At 52.2% G+C, this 22,074-nt stretch overlaps 1 protein-coding gene across 2 annotated transcripts in view; it reads right to left on the bottom strand.

The window, feature by feature from the left end:
• Positions 1-5,870: 5,870 nt before the first annotated feature.
• FBXO16 (F-box protein 16) overlaps positions 5,871-22,074 on the bottom strand; it is a 38,299-nt gene continuing 22,095 nt past the window's right edge. For both annotated transcript variants that reach the window (XM_056113935.1, XM_056113934.1), the window contains exons 6-9: positions 17,479-17,708; positions 15,152-15,254; positions 6,444-6,469; positions 5,871-5,895 (exon numbers count right to left, since the gene is read on the bottom strand). In XM_056113935.1, coding sequence (XP_055969910.1) covers positions 5,886-5,895; positions 6,444-6,469; positions 15,152-15,254; positions 17,479-17,708 — 369 coding nt within the window. In that variant the 3' untranslated portion in view covers positions 5,871-5,885. The remainder of the gene's footprint in view (positions 5,896-6,443; positions 6,470-15,151; positions 15,255-17,478; positions 17,709-22,074) is intronic.

The raw sequence follows: 22,074 nt of genomic DNA on the forward strand, positions 1-22,074 counted from the left end.
CTGAGTGCTCGCTGGCTAAGCAATGACCAAGAACTCACCGATTACAGAGTCTGCCCGTGGCTTTGACACTGGGTGGTTTGGAGGCTGGCTGGGTGTCTGTGGTCACATGTGACTCATAGCAGCCTCCATACTGCCCCCTACAGCTCACTACATCCGCTGCATCCAGTGTTGGAGCACCCGTAGCCCCAGGCCTGGTCCCCTGGAGGATCTTCTTGGCTTCACTGGGGCTCTGTTTTCTAGCAGAGGCGGGGCAGCCTGTGACCTTTCGCTGCTCCAGGCAGCCTGTTGCTATCCAGGGGTGCCCACACCACACAGCGGCTCTGCCTGTGGCTTAAAAAGACGGAATTTGGGGCCAGAGTGATAGGACAGTGGGTAGGGCGCTGCTTTGTGCGTGGGTTTGGTTTGATCCTCGGCATTCCACATAGTCTCCCGAGAGCCCTGAGCACAGAGCCAGGAGTAAGCCGCATGCACTCCAGGCTGTGGCCTCCAAATAGCACTGTCCTCTCGTTCCTCCAAATAAAACAATAAAAAAAAACACCCAAACAGAAACAAACAGAAGGTGGAACTTTCCCTGCATTGCTTCCTACTGGGGAAGCTGGAGCCGTGAGCTGTCCAGATTATTTCATTCAACGAATTAATGTACTGAATTAATTTAATTTATTATTATTATTATTATTTTGCTTTTTGGGTCACACCCGGCGATGCACAGGTGTTACTCCTGGCTTTGCCCTCAGGAATTACTTCTGGCAGTGCTCAGGGGACCATATGGGATGCTGGGAATCGAACCAGGGTTGGCTGCATGCAAGGCAAACGCCCTATCAGCTGTGCTATTGCTCCAGCCCCCTCTTCATTCTTCATTCTTAGTAAAATAAAGTGCATTTATCTCATGGATTTTATTGATTTTAATTTACTTTCTTTTCTTTCATTAAAAATTTTTGTTCTAACTTATTTATTTTACTCAGCACTGTAGCACTGTCTTCCCATTGTTCATCGATTTGCTCGAGTGGGCACCAGTAACATCTCCATTGTGAGACTTGTTACTGTTTTTGGCATATCGAATATGACACGGGGAGCTTGCCAGGCTCTGCCATGCGGGAGGGATACTCTCAGTAGCTTGCTGGGCTCTCTGAGAGGGACGGAGGAATCGAACCCAGGTCAGCTGCATGTAAGGCAAACACCCTACCTGCTATGCCTTTTTTGCTTATAACTCTTTTTTGGTTTGAGCCTGCACCTGGCAGTGTGTGTGTGGGGGCTATGCCTAGTCTGTCCTCATAGCCCCTCCTGGGGGTACGCAGTGGTGCCAGGGTCATACCCGGGCCACTTGCATGGCCGAGCCCATTGACGTATCTCTCTTGCTTCTTTTGACTTGTTTTCAGTGTGTATCTTATTGTGTTTTTATTTCATTTCATATATTTTATTTTATTCATGCCATTGTCTTTGGTGGGCTGGGGCGGGGGGCTGGGCACCCACCAGCAATTCTTTGACAACTGCTCTGGGCCTTTAGGCAAGATTAAAGCTACGAGTTGTTCAAGCCCTGCGGGGTGGAGGGGGCACCCCGGGTTATCTCGGGGCGCTCAGGGTACCAGAAGGTGCTGGGAACTGAACCCGGGCAGGCATCTGAACTGCAGCCCAATCATGGCACCATCATTTGTGTTATTTCATTCAATTTAGTTATTTTGTCATTTGTTTTGTTAATTTATTTTCATTACTTAAATTTATTTTGTTGGTGTCATTTTATTTCACTTTTATTTTCATACAAGTCATCTATTCTATGAATCTTAGTAAGTCTTATTTTATTTCATTTGTTTTACTTATTCTCTTCCATTTACATAATTTTGTCATTCAATTGTATTATTTTATTTTATTATTTCTTGGGGATTTGGGGTTTGGGGCCACACCTGGCAGTGCTTGGGACTTACTCCTGGCTCTGTGTTCAGGAATCACTCCAGGGACCATATGGGATGCCGGAGATCGAACCTGGGTTGGCCGCATGCAAGGCAAACGACCTGCCTGCTGTCCTATCCCTCTGATCCCCTATTTATTATTGTCGCTGTCACTGTCCTCCCGTTGTTCATCGATTTGCTCGAGCGGGCCCAGTAACATTGTGAGACTTGTTACTGTGTTTGGCATATCGAATACATCACGGGGAGCTTGCCAAGCTTTGCTGTGCGGGCGAGATACTCTCGGTAGCTTGCCGGGCTCTCCGAGAGGGGTGGAGGAATTGAACTCGGGTCGGCCATGTGGCTGCATGCAAGGCAAATGCCCTACCCGTTGTGCTATCGCTCCAGCCCTATTGATTTATTATTATTATTTTAAAATTATTTTTCCCCTATTTAATTTTAGCTCCAGAGTTTAGGGGACCAAACCCAGCCTCACTGATGTGAACCAGTGGCTCCACTTCTGAGTCACAGCCAAACCGTGGCAGGTAGGTCCCTTGCCTGGCACATAGCTGACCGGGTTTGGTTCCTGGTACCCCATGTGGTCCTCACGCACCACCAGGAGTAACCCTGAGCATCCCAGGGGTGGTTTAACCCCTCAACATCCCCACATTTTGTTTCTTCCTAAGACTAGGTGTGGATTCTTCAAACATCAGGTGGAGGGTCAGAGAGATAGTACAGAGGTTGGTGCCTTTTTCTTTTTTTTTGGGGGGGGGTTTGCTTTTTGGGTCACATCTGGTGATGCTGAAGGGTTCCTCTGCACACAGGAATTACTCCTGGAGATGCTCAGTGGACCCTGTGCAATGCTGGGAATCGAACCCAGGCCAACTGCGTGCAAGGCAAACTCCCTCCCTGCTGTCCTATCACTCTGGCCCCTTCTTGCTTTGGGCTATCCCCAATTAGATCCAGGGAATTGGCATATGGGCCTCTGAACAGCCCAGGTGAGCCCAACCCCACGACCCCAAAAAAAGAAAAAAAAGACCCTCTGTGGATGTGTGTTGGCTCGTTGTGCTGTAATCAAAGTCCCGAGCTGCATATCTGCCCCCCTGCATTAATACCGCCCGCAGGGGGGCAGATAAATATCCCCACGCCCCTGCGACTCGGGCTTCCCGGCCTCCCCTGAGCCCCTGGACGGCAGGGCCGCCCCCGCCGCTCTCTGGGCGCTGCGCGCCCTCTTGTGGTCTTTCTCTATCATTGCCACCGAGTGAAGCCCCTGACTGAGACCGGCCACCAAAACCCAGTGAAACGCGGAGCTGGGAGAAGGTGCCTTGCGGATGGGAGCGGCAGCGGGTCAGGCAGAGCCCCCCAAAAGGACAGTGTCAGGAAGACGAGAGGACACCGGCGGCAAAGGAGGAGGAAGGTCAACTTCATATCTCCGTGCCCACCTGGCTGGTTCAGGCCGATGCCTGGGACTGGGCCCCAGTGCTGGAACTTCTTGTGGCCTTCGTGGTCACGCAACTCCTCTAGCCCCTGCTTCCGTGGCACACGGGTAATCCCTGACATGCCCTGGGGTTCCATTCCCCCAAACCCATCATGCACGGACAGTATCATTAATCGAAAATGTGTTTCATACACGATGCTACTGGACTTCAGAGCTTAGCCAGCCCACCCCTGCATGCTCAGAACTCCGTGACCACGAGTGCAGAGCCAGGCAGGCCATGTGCCTATGGCTAGGTGATCACAGGGTGGACAAGCCCAGGGAATGGGGCTGGGGGCCACCGGGCTGAAAAGGAGCTGGCTGACGACCTACACAGTGCTGTGTGGCCGTGGGCACAGAAGGCAGAGCCAGGCTCGCAGGGAGAGCTGCTTCTAACATGTCGCCCTCACCGCCCCCTCCCCCCAATAGTTCTCAGTAGACCCGCTGGAACGTGTGATGGGAGTAGCAGCCAAGGCATGAGAAACTCGGTCCTGTGGGCTGGAGAGACAGAACAGCAGGGAGGGTGCCAGCCTTGCTCAAGACTCACCTCGGTGCCTTCTCTGGCACCCTGTGGGGTCCCCTGAGCACCTCCAGGAGTGACCCTGAGCACAGAGCCAGACCCCGAGCACCACTGTGTGAGGCCCCCGAACAAAAACAAACGCAGAATCTGGACACATACAGACTTGACATCACCTGGTTGTTCCTCTCCCTCTGCACCTGTTTGGGCCGGGAATGGGGACGGAGGGGGCCGTTTAGCATGTCTGACTCCAATTTTTGCAGGAAAGCAACAGTTTCTGTATTCCCTTCCAAGCCCGCTGCTCCTTCGTGGACATGGGTGCCCACCTAGTTAGGGCGAACATTCCTGCTCCCTCCTTCCCCAACCTCTTCACAGGTATGACCAGGTAGGTGCTGATGGAGTTGGGGTTCTCTGCCCCCTGTGGGCTCTGTTCTGACCTGGGTCTCACTGGATCAGAAACCACCAGGTCTGACCTTTTTTTTTTTTTTTTGCTTTTTTTTGGGTCACATGCGGTGATGCACAGGGGTTACTCCTGGCTCTGCACTCAGGAATTACTCCTGGCAGTGCTCAGGGGACCATATGGGATGCTGGGAATCGAACCCCAGTCGGCTGCATGCAAGGCAAACGCCCTACCCACTGTGCTATCTCTCCAGCCTGGGTCTGACCTTCGAGCCTCAGCAGACGGAGCAGTTACAAAGCCCCATGAGGCGGCTGTGTCCTGGGGCTCCACCGGCCCCTGTGATGTTCTTGGCATCCCACAGGGATCCCCTAAGCTCTGGAACTCAGGACCCTGCTGTGAGCAGAGATGAGTCTTCTCTTCTGAGGTAACTAAATGAGGCATCAGTGTGACACTGTCCTCTGAGGAGAGGACAGAACACAGATGCGCACACAGGACACAGGACTTCAGGTGAAGTCCTGAGGTCCCAACCTGGACACCTCCGTCTCAGACTTCAGCCTCCAAGAGGGCGAGAGAGAAATACCCTGTCACCACTAAACCACTAGGGTGTCTGGTATCCTCTGATGCTCGGCAAGTTTTCTTCAGGTTTCTTTATATATTTATTTATTCATTTAAATTATTTTATTTATTTACTTTTGCTTTGTGGGTAACACCCGGCAATGCACGGGGGTCACTTACTCCTGGTTCATGCACTCAAGTATTACTACTCCTGGCGGTGCTCAGGGGACCATATGGGATGCTGGGAATCGAACCCGGGTTGACTGCAGACAAGGCAAACGCCCTATCTGCTGTGCTATCACTCCAGCCCCAAGTTTCTTCAGGTTTTCAACTACTTCATCGACTTACTGTGAGGCTAGTTCCAACCTTTGCTGGAAAGCCACGACATTTCTGGGGTGGCAGCTGGGATGAAGATCCGTCGTCCTCCTGGGTGAGTGCTGTCTGCATCCTTCTTGAACGCCACTGGTGCCCTCATGTCACTGGGTGTGAGTCTAACCCCCTTCTTAATGTGACCTGGTGTAGCATCACCTGTGTCCTGAATGTGTATCCCGAGTTACCCCCGGAATGCCTTTCCCAACAGCACGCACATGCCACACTAGAGAATCTGAAGGACCGGCCAGAGTGATAGCACAGCGGGGAGGGAGTTTGCCATGCACGCCGCTGACCCAGGTTCAATTCCCGGCATCCCCTATTGTCCCCAACCCCAGCCTCTGAGTGCAGAGCCAGGAGTAAGACCGGAGCACATCTGAGTGTGGCCCCCAAACAGAACCAAAACAAAACAAAAAGTATTTGAAGGAAAAGCTTCTACTAGAGGGCGGCCAACATGCATCCAAGTCCTTACAGCATCAAGTGATCTTGTGGTGGCAACAAACACATTGTCCCCACTTTAAATCAACGGTACATCCAGGGCCCGGCCGGGGAGCAGCGGGAGCCTGGGCTGGCCCCGGAGCTGCTGTAGGAGAATCTTCGCTGCTACTTCCGTGGTTGGGAGCGTTGCCGACGGCTCAGGAGACCAGGCCAGCCTGGCCGGCACTTGGCGGGGGGAGCTGGGATCTGCGTTCAGGGATACCTGGGAAGGAGAGAAGCTGTGACTCCCAGAACTCCACAGGAAGTGCTCCCACCAAACTGTTCTCGTGACAGGAAGCAGGGACGGTGAGATCAGACTTCCCACCAGCTCCTGCCCACTCCTCATGCAACTGAGTCTTGGCTTCCAGCGACAATGAATTCATTCCTGGGGTTCCAAAATGCCTTCACAACCAGCAACTTCCCTGAACCTCAAGAACGGGGGTTCCCGAGCAAAAAGAGTGTGAAGTGTGTGTTCCGGAGACGGGATATGGCCAGGGGTGGCTGGAGAGAGCTGCCATGTGGTGATGGGGACTGAACATGCAAGGTGTGTGCTCTGCGGCCACATCCATCCCCCAGCTGCTGGGCCGGAGACCCTCCAGGCAGCCGAGGCTGGGAGCATCCCCTTACATGCCCCCCTCCCTGCTCTCCCTGCAGGCACAGGCTGAGACCCTCCAGGCAGCTGAGGCTGGGAGCATCCCCTCGCATGCCCCTCTCCCCGCTCTCCCTGCATGCATGCACACACTGCCGGCTGGCACTGCAGCCCAGACTCACAGTGAGAAACAGCTTTTCCTTGACATCTGCACGTGAGCAGGAGAGAGGAGCAGAGGGAGAGGAGAAAGCAGGAGAGAGAAGAGCCACTGAGCTAGCAGCAGAGAAGAGGGAGAGAGAGAGAAGCTTCTGCCTTGATCCAGACCTGGGCCAGAACATTCTGGACAGGGGCCCAGTGGCACAGCCTTTCCTGATGTCCCTGCCGGGCCTTGTTCCACGCTTAGCTCATTCCTTACTGCTACACACGAACGCAACTCGCAGGGCGTGGAGTCTGTGGCAATACCACACCTCCCCCCCTTCTGTCTCTCTCTGGGCTCTAAAGCCCCCCTGGGGGTGGCCCCAACCCCACAACAAGCAAGCAAGCAGAACTTGGCTCTGCCGGTGGCCTCATCTCCCCGCCTCTTCGCTGCTTCTAAACGCCTCACTGCTGCACAAAGTGGCACCTGGCAGACACACTCCCAGCTGCCGCCGGCATCTTCCTGACGGCGTGTGCCCTGGGTGGGGACCTGGGTTGGATCAGCCTGTGGGCCCAGTGTCCTGCCAGCCTGGCATGGCTTTTGCTGATGGTTTGCCAGAGGGTGGGAGAGGCCAAACTGGGGTGAAGCGGAGCAAAGGGAGTACCCGAGAGACCCTGGAGAGAAACTGCCCTGGACTGACGCTAGGATGGCTGTGGGGGAGGTGTGCTTGTGCGGCGGGCACCAACCCAGGTGTGCAGGGGGCTCTAACCCGGATATGGGGCGGGCACCAATCCAGGTGTGCAGTGGGCTCTAACCGGATATAGGGCAGGCACCAACCTAGGTGTGCAGTAGGTTCTAACTGAATATGGGGCAGGCACCAGCCCAGACATGCAGTGAGTTCTTCTTCTGTTTTCTTTTTTTTTGCTTTTTGGGTCACACCCAGCTTTGCACAGGGGTTACTCCTGGTTCATGCACTCAGGAATTACTCCTGGTGGTGCCCGGGGGACCATATGGGATGCTGGGAATCGAACCCGGGTCGGCCGTGTGCAAGGCAAACGCCCTACCGGCTGTGCTATCGCTCCAGCCCCATCTTCTTCTGTTTTCATGCCTTACCTAGCGATACTCAGGGGTTACTCCTGGCACTGCACATCATTTTCGGCAGTGCTCGGGGGACCATATGGGGATCAAGCCCAGGTCAGCTCAGCCGTGTGCAAGGCAAATGCCCTCCCTTACTGATCTCTCGCTCCAGTGCTCAGAAGTGCCGTGGATTCCTGCGGGGTGATGAGTTCTAACCCAGATTGCTGCGGGTGGGTCCCAACCCCCATGTGCTCGAACCCAGATGAGGTCCTGGATGCCCCTCGGGAGGCTGCCTGTGCTCCCCCGGGCCCCAGGGACAGGAAAGCGAATCCAATGCGATGCGCTAACCACCTGTGAGGAACCCTGCCTCCACACCCTGAGGCCTACAGGCCCGGGCAGGCGCCTACAAGCTGCTGCTTTGGCTAGGGCCAGTCCCCAGTGTCCTCCCTCCCTCTGGGTAACTGTCACTCATCCCTGCAGACTGTTCTGGGCTCCTGACCCCACCCCTCCAGCTGCCCCCTGAAAACAGCGGCTGCAAGGGGCTCTTCGTGGAAGATTTAAATGTTCACAGCAGAGAAAAAAAAGATGGAAGGCCGCAGGCAGTGGGGGCAGTACAGAAGGGGGTGAACTCTAGGATGGGGAGCCGTGGTCATTCCACGAAGAGCAATCACGGCTGAGAATCCCAGAGTGGGAAGTTCCTGCCGCACACACTCAAACAGTTGCGGTTACTGCATCAGCATGCAGTGGGATCAAGAGAGGCCCAGGAGCCGGGGATACTATCCACGGCAGGGACAGTCCATCTGCCCAGCCTCTCTCCGAGAACGGGGCCTCAGGGGCCCGCTGTGTGTCCTGACATTCGCCTTCTCCCCAAGAGTCTCCTGGCTCTCGTCTGCTCCCACCTAGCAGTGCAGGGGGCCTTCCTTGGTCACCCCCTTTGCAGAAGGTGCCCTGTTTCCTCAACGCTGCCCACTCTGGTGAAAGCAGAGTCAGGGAGAGAGACAGCCCTAGCTGGCCCTTGGTTTCTCTTCTCAGTAACTTGGAGTCAGCAGAGGCTGAGCGACTGCAGGGATGGCCCCGAGACTGAGGTCAGACCCCACCGCCTCCCAAGGATGCGGCAGGAGCGAGCCCCGGGGTGGGCACAGGCCTCAGACTCATCATGGGGCCGGGTGGAAGAGGAGCCTGGGGACAAAGCTCCTGTTCTGTGCATCTGAGACCCCCAGTTCACTCTCTGGCACCCAAAGCACAAGGGAAGCGCCAGGGAGACAAGACAGAGATTGAGGCGCTGGCCTTGCACGCAGCTGGCCTGCTTGGATCCCTGGCACTGCATGGGTCCTCCAAGCCCCTTCAGGAGTGATTCCTGAGCACAGTCAAGAGTGATTCCCTGAGCACGGTGAGGAGTGAGCCCTAAGCACAGAACCAGGAGCCAGCCCTGAGTACAGCCAGGAGTGAACAGTGAGCACAGAGCCAGGAGTCCTCCCTGAGCACAAAGCAAGGAGTAAGCCTTGCGTGCAGAGCCAGGAGTGAACCCTGAACACAGAGCCAGGAGTGAGCCCTGAGCACAGAGCCAGGAGTCAGCCCTGAGCACAGAGCCAAGAGTGAATCCCAAGCACAGAGCCAAGAGTGAGCCCTGAACACAGAGCCAAGAATCATCCCTGAGTGAATCCCAAGAGTGAATCCCAAGCACAGACCATGGAGTGATCCCTAAGCACAGCCAGGAGTGAGCCCTGAGCACAGAGCCAGGAGTCAGCCCTGAGCACAGCTAGGAGTGAGCCCTGAGCACAGAGCCAGGAGTCAGCCCTGAGCACAGCTAGGAGTGAGCCCTGAGCACAGAGCCAGGAGTGAGTCCCAAGCACAGAGCCAGGAGCGATCCCTGAGCAGAGCCAGTTGTGATTCCTGAGCACTGCCTGGTGTTGCCTTACAACAAAGATAAACCCAATCAGAAATGAGCATCAGCAGAAAGGCTGTCTCCAAATGTCCCTGTGCAGACCTGGGCTGCTTGCCCATTTGTGGGGAGATGTGCGTGGATGAATGCGATGCATGTGCCTGCGTCCCATCTTGCTGTAAAGGTAAAAGGTAAAGGCCCTCCCGTTGATCGTCGATTTGCTCGAGCGGGCCCAGTAACGTCTCCATTGGAGACTTTGTTGTTACTGTGTCTGGCATATCGAATACTCTCGGTAGCTTGCCGGGCTCTCCGAGAGGGGCGGAGGAATCGAACTCGGGTCGGCCATGTGGGCCGCGTGGAAGGCGAACGCCCTACCCGCTGTGCTATCGCTCCGGCCATCTTGCTGTACGTGTTAAAAATCCAGTAGTGGGGCTGGAGTGGTAGTACAGTGGGGAGGGCCTTGTGAACTGTTGGACTGGGGTCCATCCGTGGCACCCCATAGGGTCTCCTAAGCCCTGCCAGGAGTGATCCCGAGCACAGAGCCGGGAGCAAGTCCTGAGCAGCACTGGGTGTGCCCTCACCACCCCACCTCCCCAAGAACCCTTAAAACCCAGCAGTGACAGGGATTAAGATTTCTCGCAGGAGGATGCCGAGAACCAGGAGTGCCGCCGACACAGGCTTCTCTCCTGCCGACTCCAGCAAGAAGCCCTGGCAGGCGCAGGGCCGGGGTGGGGGGGCCGGGGGAAGCACTCGCTGATTCTCTGCCAACTGATTAGTGGGTTCCGGGCCAGGCCCAGGACTGGTGCTGCTTAGCCCTGCCCTGGTGGGAGGGAGGAGTACCTGGGCCACACCTGGCACAGCTGTCAGGGGTGGGGGGTGGTGGGGGGGAATGTGGGAGACTAGGGGGTGCTGGTGGTGTGGGGCCGGGCAGGGGGAGGGGAGGATGTGTAGTCTGGGGGTCGCTGACCCCCTGGTCCTCCACCCTGCCCTTGGTACAACCCTTTCCGGGGGTGTGGTGGGCGGTGGTAAGATAGACCCTGGCAGTGCCCAGGGCTTTCCTCCCTTAGGGATCAATAAAAAGTGCAGCCGGGAGGTCGGTGGGTGGACGCGTGCATGGAGCCCAGAGGCTGCTGTGGACACAGGGAGGCGCAGGGAGCACGAGAGGGCCCAGGAGGATGCAGGGGGGCACAGAGGAGTGAGGGGTGCAGGGGGCCCAGGAGACCCAGGCACAGGCCGCCAGGCACCACATACGGGTTCCGGGGTCCCGTAGGGCCCGGCAGGAGAGGACAGTGTGCGTCCACTCTGCACTTTCACTTCCCACAGCTGTGACTTTCGACATGGGGGCCCCTAGGGCGTGGGGTACAGAGGGGAACAGGCTCAAACGGCTGGCTGCGCGGGAGGAATGAACGAGCAGGGGAGCGAGCGGGCGCCCCCTGCTGGCCGCCCCGCGGACCCTCACCCTCAGCGGCCGTCCCAGGCCCGCAGCTGGCCACTGACTGAGAGGGCCTCCTTACCAGCGACCACTTCTGGCTCCCCCCAAAAAACAAACAAAAAATTATTTTCGTTACACCTGGAGGTGCTCAGGGGCCAGGAGTGAGACTGGTGGTGCTTGAAAGACCGTATGTGGTGCTGGGGGTGGGACTGAGGCCAGCACCACAGGAGTATAAGGGGCGAGACGGGCTCCCTGACCCCTGTACTAGCCCGCTACCCGACTTGTTAAAATTAAAGAAAAAAAAATTATGTGTGTGTTTTTCACATCTCTACGTAAGAGAGGAAAACCCCTGAAATCCCATTTAGAGGATGCCTGGCTACCCGTCATGCTTATTTTTAATTGCTTTGCTGTACATGGAATTTTATTTTATTTTTTTATTATTACTACCCAAACACAGTAACAACAAAGTCTCCAATGGAGACGTTACTGGGCCCGCTCGAGCAAATCAACGATCAACGGGAGGGCCTTTACCTTTACCTTACCTTTTTTCTTTTTGGGGTCACACCCGGCAATACACAGGGGTTACTCCTGGCTCTGCACTCAGGAATTACCCCTGGCGGTGCTCAGGGAACCATAGGGATGCTGGAAATCGAACCCAGGTCAGCTGCGTGCAAGGCAAATGCCCTCCCCGCTGTGCTATTGCTCCAGCCTCAGTACACGGAATTTTATAATCACGGAGCATGGGTCACTGCTTGGGGTTTAGATGCTCTCGATGGCAATCTTCGCCGCTGTAAAGCAGCCAGGATCTGATAGGCGCCATTCCCGTCGCTTATCTGTGAATCCCAGGGGAGGGTGGCACAGGTGAGTGAAGCCGCTGTTAGCCGGCAGCCCTTGACCTGGAAGCTGCTTCCCGAGAAAGGGGTCCTGGAAAGCCTCAGCTCCCTAAACAACGGCGAACATGACCAGCCCGCAGCAGAGCCTGGGGGTCTGAAACAACTCCCCAGGGACGCTCAGAGAAAGATCCGGAGTCTGCTGGGATGGCAAGTTGTGGCCAGCCCCCCACCCTCGCCTCCACTCACCCCTGCAGGTCTTATGCGGGATGCTTCCTGGCCGGCCAGCCCTGCCACTCGCCCAGCTCTAGCTTCTCCAAATATCAACTGTCCTTTATGGGGGCAGGGAGGAGCTCCCCACAATGTCCAAACCACTACCCTCCTCCCAAAGGCCTTTCATTCTGGCCTTTCACTGTATCACTGTAATCCTGTTGTTCCTCGATTTACTCGAGTGGGAGCCAGTAATGTCTCTATTCGTCCCAGCCTTGATATTTTACCAGCCTCTCCTAAGTCATCTTTCCCAACGACTGGAGGCTCTTTCAGGGTCAGGGGAATGAGACCTGTTACAGTTACTGTTTTTGGCACATTGAACATGCCACAGGGAGGGTGCCAGGCTCTGTCCATCTGTCCGTGTGGGTGGGACACTCTCGGCAGGCTGCCGGGCTCTCTGATATATATATATCACTGTCACTGTCCTTCCATTGTTCATCGATTTGCTCGAGCAGGCCCAGTAACACTGTGAGACTTGTTTCTGTGTTTGGCATATCAAATACGCCATGGGTAGCTTGCCAGGCTTTGCCGTGCGGGCGAGATACTCTTGGTAGCTTGCCGGACTCTCCGAGAGGGGCGGAGGAATCGAACTCGGGTCAGCCATGTGGCTGCGTGCAAGGCAAATGCCCTCCCGCTGTGCTATCACTCCAGATATATATATATATATATATATATATATATTTATATTTATATATATTCAAACCACTACCTTCCTGCCCAAAGGCCTTTCATTCTGGCTTTTAGAGACAGTGCCCCTAAATTTGGCTTCTCAAACTGTTTCTCTCTCCCAAGCACTTTTCACCCAATACATTTTTCAAGCAGCTCCAGGTATATGCGAATATAAAACAGGAATACAAACTGAACATTTACCGATCGTGAATCAGAAACTTACCCTGAAACTGGGTTGGAAGAGTACAGGGGCTAAGGGGCAAACGTGTTGGACCCCTGTTGGATGGTGGTGGAACCAGGGTGGTCCCACACATCCTGCTGGAAGTGACTCCTGAGCACTGAACCAGGAGTAATCCTTGAGCACCTCCAGGTGTGGCAGGAAACACGCCCACCACACGAGGCCCTAAGTCTCATCTGCTTGCCTGTTTTTCTAGCTGCTTCTGAAGTCTTCCCAGAGACAGTGGCCTCAAGATTCTAGAACTTTCTATGAAATGAGTACGCAATCTTCTCCACCGCAGCTGTGGTTGTCAGGGTGGCCCCTGCTTCTCCTGGGTCTCCAGTGGCCTCTCCTCCATCTCTGTCCCGAGTGGCAAGACCTTCCTAGTGGCCTCTTGCCACTGCGTGTGACACCCCGCTCACCCAGTGCAGAGGGGCTGACCAATCACAGACTTGGGGCCCTGCCAGCCAGGCTTCTCCCCACCCCTCCCCAATGGGAGAGCACAGCAGGATTGGGGGGCCCAGTGCTCCATGCTCAGTGCTCTCGAAGAAGCCTGCTCAGCGACTTAGAGAAACACTCTGCCTTAGTACATCGGCCCTGGTCTCCCTCAGAGCTCTAATGTATTCCACTTTTGGGGGGCTGCAGGTGTATTTGGCGTCATACCCGACAATGCTCAGAGGCTACTCCTGGCTCTGTGCTCAGGGATCACTCCTGGTGGTGCTCAGGGGACACTATGTGGTGTCGGGGATCGAACCAGGATCGGCTGTGTACAAGGCAAATGTCTTATTCCTGGGACTATATCTCGGACCCTAAACTACTATTTCCTTTGTTTTGGGGGCCACACACATGGCAGGGTGCAGGGGGGTCCCTGGCTTTGTGCTGCTGTGTGGGGGCAGGGATCTCCCTGCCGGGCCCTCAAGGCCACCTGTGTGCAAGGTCTGAGTGCCACTTTTTATGTCTGTAACAAATGACCGATATTTTCATGTGAGCCAGCGCAGAAAGTGCGTGACAGATGGTGAGTGTCAGAGCCCCGGGGTGGCTTCTGATTAGCCTTTTTGATTTGTTTAAGTCTGAGGCCATTTGTCAGTATGCATGGCCCTACCCACTCACTGGCCTTCAAGTTCCCTGTCTACCCAGACCCACTGGCTACTTCCAGGGCACCAGGTAGGAGTGCCGTGACATTAGCCTCGTGCCGTTATTCTGCACAATTAAGTTTCCACCGACAATTTTACTGCGTGGCTTTAAAATCCGCAGATGGCTGCCATCAGCACATCCTGCCCCACAGGCTTGCCCCCCGCAGGCCCACTGCTCCCTTTAAAAACGTTCATTTTGTCCCTCATTTTCTCTCTGAACATAACACTTGAAAATGCATTTAAACAGAAAGTAACAGGGCTTTCACGGGGGGCCATAAAAGTGATTTATTCAAGAGCATATTCTCACTCCTCTCCCAAATGGCATCTGTTTTATATGAATTTTCCTTGTGTGTGGAGCCTAAACTTCTTTCAAGATCTTTATGAGTAATCAGAACTTTTTATTCCATCCTCATTCCCTTTTACCTTGCTCGCGGGACCTGTACGGCACCCCGTCGCTGGAAGGGATGGGAGGGGTGGGTGCAGAGAAGCACCCCTGGGAAATTCTGCTACGAAATGGGAATGTTCCCTGTCCCCAAGAGTGGCTTTGGCAGATAGTCAATTAGGTCTTTTTTAATCAGGGAAGGATAGGGTCTTAATTCTTTTTTTTTTTTTTTTAAGTCACTTGAGATGCACTTTAATAATCCTGTTTCCCCAGCAGCCGCAGGAAGGATGCGAGAAGCCTGGTTTTCTATTTGGGTCAATGGATCCTGCATTCCAAAGAGAAGTCATTTTCTGCACCCTCACACCCCCACCTGCCCCCTAGGACTCCCAGTGGGATAGAGACCTATAACGATGGTCCTTTTCACTGCTTCCAAAGCATATTCATTCCCATACATTCATGCACTTCTCTTAAGCAGAGAAAATGAGCTGAGATGAAATCAAGGGCATCTGAAGGTTGTAAACTGAGTAAGTGATTTCAATCAAGGTGGCTGGAGCGATAGCACAGCGGTAGGGCGTTTACCTTGCACACAGCCAACATGGCCGACCCGCGTTCGATTCCTCCGCCCCTCTCGGAGAGCCCGGCAAGTTACCGAGAGTATCTCGCCCGCCCGGCAGAGCCTGGCAAGCTCCCCGTGACGTATTCGATATGCCAGACACAGTAACAACAAAGTCTCCAATGGAGACGTTACTGGGCCCGCTCGAGCAAATCCATGATCGATGATCCTGGTATATTGAAAAAAAAAAAACAAACCCAACTTTGACATAGGCTCTTTGGTGGGGCATCTTTAGTAAGTCGTACTCACCAATGACTGTGCTTTCCTTAACTTAGCTCTGTCCTGTAGTTTATTTTTCTTATCGCGTGACTGCTGGCTGGAATCTGGGGTCATTTCGTGCCTTTTCCTTCTCCTGTAAAGTAAAAAAAGCACAGCAAAGGTGACAAATGGTTGTTGGGCATCTCGGATGCTTGCCCGAGCTATTGGTCCCGGGGGTCTTGTTCCTGTGATGGAAATGGTTGCCTTCTCTCAACTGGAAACAAGTGGATGTCCATGAATGGAGACACGGAGGGTTGCCATTTCGGCATCACGCAGGAGGGAGAGCGGCAGATCAGTACCCACAGCTGCTGTGTGATCTCCACAATAGACTCCTTCATGAAGAAAGAAAGTGGGGTCAAGGTGCATATTGTGCTACTCAGAAAGGGGTCTGTGAGTACATCCGCTGATCTCTGTTGAGGTGGGAAAGTTACACCCAGAGATTTGGCACCATGGTCATCCCTCAGTAAGTTCTCATGTGATCGAATCAAAACCGAGGAGCACAATGGCAGAGAAGCTAGATTTCTCCAGGCACATCTAAGATATTTGGCTTTGGAATCCTCTCTATCCATGCTACCCCCACCCCGCAATTATAAAAGGAAGTGAAGTGTGGGGGTGGGGGAAACCCCTAAAACTGAAAAGCAGAATCAATCAAGCAAATGATGTTGTCTACAGAGTTGGTGGTTTACCATACCCAGAGAGATTATGGGTGGGGCTTGAACACCGTCATTTGCTTGAATATTCTCGGGATGACATACGCTGAGGACAGAACATAGGCAAAAAAATGAAATGTGGGAACACATGTGTCATCTGGTGTCTGTATTCATGTTAGTATTTGCTTCTCACCATCTTCTTTCTCTCTCTCTTTCTCTCTTTTCCTTCCTTCCTTCCTTCCATCCTTCCTTCCTTCCTCTCTCTCTCTCTCTCTTACTTTATTTTTCTCTTTCCCCCCTCGTTCTATTTTTTTGGTCACACCCAGTGGAGCTCAGAGCTTACTCCTGGCTTTGCACTCAGGAATCACTCCTGGTGGGCTTCGGGGAACATAAGGGATGCCAGAGATTGAACCCAGGTCAGCTGTGTGCAAGGCAAGTACTCTACCCACTGTACTAACTCTCCAGCCCCCTTAAATGATATTTTCTGGGGATAAAGTAGGAATTAGCCATCACTGTTTTTACATTCACCTCATAAGATAAAGGCTTCTGCCTCCACAACCACACAACCATCATTCTATCTTAGAAGAGCTTCATAGAAACAGTCATTGTGGGCCAGAATGATAGTACAGTGGGGAGGGCATTTGCCTTGCACGCGGCCGACCTGGATTCAATCCCTGGCATCCCATATGGTCCCCTGAGCACTGCCAGGAGTAACCCCTGATCATCACTGGGTGTGCCCCAAAAAGCTAGAAAAAATAGTCATTATGTCTTTAAGAGACAGGGAAACCAGAAAGAGGGGACTTGTTTTATTTCTGCTTTTACAATTGCCTCGAACTCCCTAAGGTGAAGAATCCAGACAGATTCATCAGAGACTCTCCAACTTCACAAGGGTATAACACCCCCTCTGGCCACCAGTGTCCCACAGTAGATGCACAGATGTCTGTCCTCGAGGCTGGTTCCTGGAAGAGGGGTCTCTGGTTCACAATGTGAGACCGGGGTTGGCGTGTCAAAGCCCAGCTCAGCCCCAGTACAACACGGCTCTATGCACCAGCAGGTGTAGCCTGATGGTCTCTGGGCACACCGGGGGCGGGGGTCCCTAGCCGGGTGGCTTGAAGTGTGCCCCAATGTCCTCAACACTGCTGGGGAGACCCCCTCCTAAAAGTAGATACAATTTATTCATTTTGTGATTGTTTTCATGAGAGGTCATCAAGATTTATAAGCTATGTGACATTCTCTATTTTCGTTTTAATGTGGTATGGATTAGCAATTCTGAAATTACTTTCATTAAGTTTAAGTGAGTACATCCTGTACACATTATTTAGGAAAGATAATATTTGGGGGCACCACCCCAGCTTCAGGAGCCGTCCCTGGCGTGGCACGGAGAAGTACGAGGCACCAGGCATTGAGCCCAGGGCTCTCACATGTCAAGCCAGACTGGAATGTTGAGGTGTTAAAAATACTAAAAACAGCTGTCATGTTAACTCATTCCAGCTACAGGATGCAAACAAATCCCAATTAACCCTGCAGATTTACTAAAAACGGTTCATTTACTTTTCAATTTGTTTTGCATGTATCGAAAGCATTTGCATATTTTCCAAGCTCTATTTTCATCTTTCCATATCCCAAAGGGCCAAGAGCAAAGCTGGGGAGGGGGCAGGGGCTGCCTACCCTGGCCAGGCTTGCTCAAGGGGGTCACAGTTGTCCAGGTAGTTGAAGCGGATGATATCCGTGGGGTGCTTGTCGGAGGATCGCCACGGGGGCTGTGCCCCCTCCCGGGGTACATTCTTTTTTCTCAAAGAAGAGAACCAGAAGGTGGAGGAAGGGGATGCCTTTTCTTCTGGAGGACTGTGTGTAACTGGCCGGACATCGGCGATCTCAAAGCCATCTTTTGGAGGAGTCTAAAGAAGAAAAGAAAGAAAAAAAAAGAAAAAAGAAGAAAAGAGATATCGTGGTTCTCAAAACACTGTCATAGGGCCTGAGTGACAACACAGCGGATAGGGGGGTTTGCCCTGCACGTGGCTAACCTGGGTTCAATCCCCGGCATCCCATATGGTCCCCTGAGCACTGCCAGGAGTAATTCCTGAGTGCAGAGCCAGGAGTAACCCCTGAGCATCGCTGGTGTGACTCACGGTCACGGTCACGGTCCTCCTGTTGTTCATCGATTTGCTCGAGCGGGCCCAAAAAGCAACAAAACTAAACAAAACAAAAACACTGTTATAGTAAGGGTGGCGAAACCAAGAGCATCACTGAACTCCATTCCAGGCACTGTAAAAGCAACAGCTGTAAGAAAGTCAAGGTAAAGGGCAGGTGAAAGGACTTGCTTTCTTTATCAAACCTCACTCCAAGGAGAAAGTGCCAATGGGCTAACCCAATTCATTTGCCCCTGACTGTTTCAGGGGTAAGACATGGGGTCAGAGCTGGTATCCAGCTCTATGATGTCAAGGCCCTCCTCCCCTCATTCCATTCTGTCACTCTTCTTGCCACTGTGTGGTTTCACCACAACTGCAGATAATTTATTCCTAACAATTCCCAGTCCCACCCACCCCCACTCCCAGCCCTACACAAAGGTACTTGAGAAATAATTACCTATAACTCACAGAGACAATTTCAAGTTACATAGATATGATTGGTCATCAGATTTCAAGTGGGCCCAAAGAATACTTTTGCTCTCATTTTCCAAATGGAAATTCTCTTCTCTGTGTGTGTATGTGTGTGTGTGTGTGTGTGTGTGTGTATGTGTGTGAAATTCATAAGACTTGCATATGAATGTAGCCTGGGGGGAAGTGGTATTGGTATGTTGAGAAGCCATTAAAGGCTTAATTTTGTTCTTTAGGAGATTAGGGAAGCTTTGCTGGGTAAATTGGTTTGCTCGAATTCTGAAAATGAAGAAATTCCCCAGTCCCACCTCCAAGCAGAATCAGCTTCTTGTCCTTGTTACCGCTGCCCTTTGTCTAGGTTTCTGTTACAGGATGCATTTGGTACCCAGAGTGCAAGAAAGAATTTCTGTATTTCCCGGGCCTCTGGCTGATGTGCCTAGTAAAAAGTAGGGCTCGAATAATTGTATTCTTAGCACCCAGGATATAATAGTGCTTAATACATAGTGCTCAAGGAATGATTGTCATCTGCAGATCAAGAAGATACTTTATATATTTGTATCACTGACAGCTCATTATTGGTAAAGTGTGTGATATTTGGGTTTCATTTAGATTATAAAACCCATTTCTCTGAACTTCTATCAAATCAGAAGCTGGGAAGGACAAGATAAATACTACCAGAAATAATCAACAATAATAAAGAAAAATTACAGAACTCAAAAGTGCCACCATAAAAGTTAGGTATGATACATACATAAACATCATGAATTCTTAAAAATGTGCAAAATGTTTGGGGCTAGAGAGAGGGTATAGTGGGTAAGGCTCTATAGCGGGTAAGCCTTGCACAATGCTGACCTGGGTTCAATCCCTGGCACCCCATATAGTCCCCCACAATAATGTCAAGAGTGATTCCTGAGCACAGAGCCAGGAGTAAGCCCTTAGCACTGCCAGGTGCGGCCCCTGGCAAAAAATACAAAATGCTTGACACTTCAGCAACATAGGGAATGATGAAAGTGATGATGCCATTTCTTATGAAGTTTGTTCACTTTCCCTGGAGTTTTTTTTTTCTTTTTGGGTCACACCCAGCGATGCTCAGGGGTTACTCCTGGCTCTGCACTCAGGAATAACTCCTGACAGTGCCTGGGGGACCATATGGGATGCTGGGAATCGAACCTGGGTCGGCCGCATGCAAGGCAAATGCCCTACCCGCTGTGCTATCACTCCAGCCCCATCTCTGGAGTTTTTGAGACTGTTTCAAATTATGAATTGAAACTGAATGTTTTGGTAAATGTTTTGTGCAAATTTGACTGTTCCTACATCTTTCTCTTTTATCCTGTGAATTCCAACCATTGCTTTTAGAATAGTGACGCCAAAACTTGCCACCCCCAGATCCAGCCACGTGGGCATCACCCCACTTCTATTATTCTTTTTCCCCCACGCATTACTGGGTTTAATTGACTAATATTTAAAATGAATTTTTAAGTCTCTGTGCATGAGCGATATTGATGTGTCTTTTTATGGGTTTTCTTGTAAAATCTTCATCTGGATTTGCTATAAAGTTAATGAGTTGGAAAGTAAGTGTTCTCCATTCTTCTGATTTTCTAAAAAAGAGTTTGTGCAGAATTGTCATTTCTTCCTGAAATATGCTATAGAATTCACCAATGAAGCTAGTTGGGGGTGTGAGGCTTGTAGAGACATCTAAGTATTGTTTTGGGTTGGAGAGAGAGCTGAAGGGTTGGGGCTCGGGCTTTGCCTGCAGGAGGCTGGATTCCATCTCCAGCATAGCACGGCTCCCCAAGGCTCCCCACCAGCAGTGAGCCACTGGGTATGACCCCCAAACCAAAATAATAATGATAAATTGTGAATTTCTCTGTAGCAATGATGAAAATCCACCTAGATGTCTAAGTGAGACATGTGTTTGGAAGTTTTCCTAGAGCATGTCAGCGGGAGGGACCAGGCACTAGGGAGAGTGAGGTGTGGGAGGGTTGGAGGGGCAGTGACTGGGCTCTACTGAAGCCCCCAGCTGGGAATCTGAGTTTTTCAAATATTGTTCCTTTTTTGGGGGAGGGGGTCACACCTGGCAGTGCACAGGGGTTACTCCTGGCTCTGCACTCAGAAATTACTCCTGGTGGTGCTTGGGGGATTATATGGGATGCTGGGAATCGAACCCAGGTCGGCCGCGTGCAAGGAAATGCCCTACCCACTGTGCTATTGCTCCAGCCCAAAGACTGTCCCTTTCACGGAGGTCGCTGCTTGTAGTGGCTAGGAGCTGCTCAGAGTCCTTCCTAATTCACCTTCTGCAGGGTCTCATGTCTGGAAGCAGCTGTGTTTTCTTCCCTTGCCCCGGAGGAGTGAACCTAGAAACCACAGTTGGACTTATCTTTCCAAAGATGCAGCGTGAGGCCACCAACCTTTCAGCGCTGCTGGTCCCCTTTTCAGTCCACGGATCTCAGCTCTTTATTCTCCTTCCATTTACTTTGGGTTTTAATTATTTTTCCTTTTCCAGATGAAGGTGACTTTTGTAACTTTCATCACTTAATCACTTAATCACTTAACTTCCCGTTAGTCGTCGATTTGCTCGAGCGGGCGCCAGTAACGTCTCCATTTGTCCCTGTCGCGTGCTAGTGTAGCCCAATGGCATCTCTTCGCTCCGGGAACGTGGAGGGCCTCAAACCGATCGTTCATGATCTTGACAAAGAAGTCTGACCATCTGGTAGGTGGGCGGCCACGCGGTCTCTTGACATCCCATGGAATCCAATCAGTAACAGCTCTAGTCCAACGGTCGTCTTTAAATCTCATTACGTGACCAGCCCATCTGATTTTTGACACCTTGGCAAATGAGACAGCGTCCCTGATCCTTGATCGTCGACGGATGTCAGAACTCCGGATTCGTTCTCTCATTTGAGTGAAACGTGATATTCCAAGCATAGCTCTTTCTATTCTTCTTTGGGAGACCTGAATGGCGTTCTCATCTTGTTTGCGTAGGGCCCAGGTCTCTGAGGCATATGTTAATGCAGGAAGAACAGTGGAATCAAAGAGATGTGCCCGGAGCCGGAGGTTCTTCGTCCTCTTAGCTATTTCTTCGACGTTCTTGAAGGCGTTCCAAGCCGCTCTCTTCCTCCTGCGCAGTTCGGGTGCCAGGTCATTTGTCATGTTGACCTCTCGACCTAGGTACACATAGCTGTTGCATTCGGAGATGGTCGTTCCATTGAGAGCGAATGGGGCGTCAGGAACAAGGCTGTTTCTCATAAACATTGTCTTCGTAAGATTCAGCTGTAGTCCTACCTTTCCACACTCACGGTCAAAGTCGGCCAGCATTTGTGCCGCTTGGCTGATGTTTGGTGTTATTAAAACAATGTCATCAGCAAAGCGGAGGTGGTGTAGTTGCCGACCATCTATCTTCACTCCCATTCCTTCCCATTCCAGTCGTCGCATGATGTTCTCGAGGGTGGCACTGAAGAGTTTTGGTGAACTTCGTTGTCTACGCACCAACATCTCATTATGATGAAAGAGAAATCGAGAAGTTCTACATGGAGCTAGAGAAGTTCTATAAAGAAGACCACACCTTCTACAAGATCATTGTGGGTGATTTTAATGCCAAGATAGGACCGAGAAGATCAGCTGAAGAACTTCACATCGGGACCCATGGCCTAGAATGGAACGAACAGGG

Source organism: Sorex fumeus, unplaced genomic scaffold (assembly GCF_029834395.1).
Source record: "Sorex fumeus unplaced genomic scaffold, SorFum_2.1 ptg000024l, whole genome shotgun sequence".
Classification (NCBI taxonomy): Eukaryota; Metazoa; Chordata; class Mammalia; order Eulipotyphla; family Soricidae; genus Sorex; species Sorex fumeus.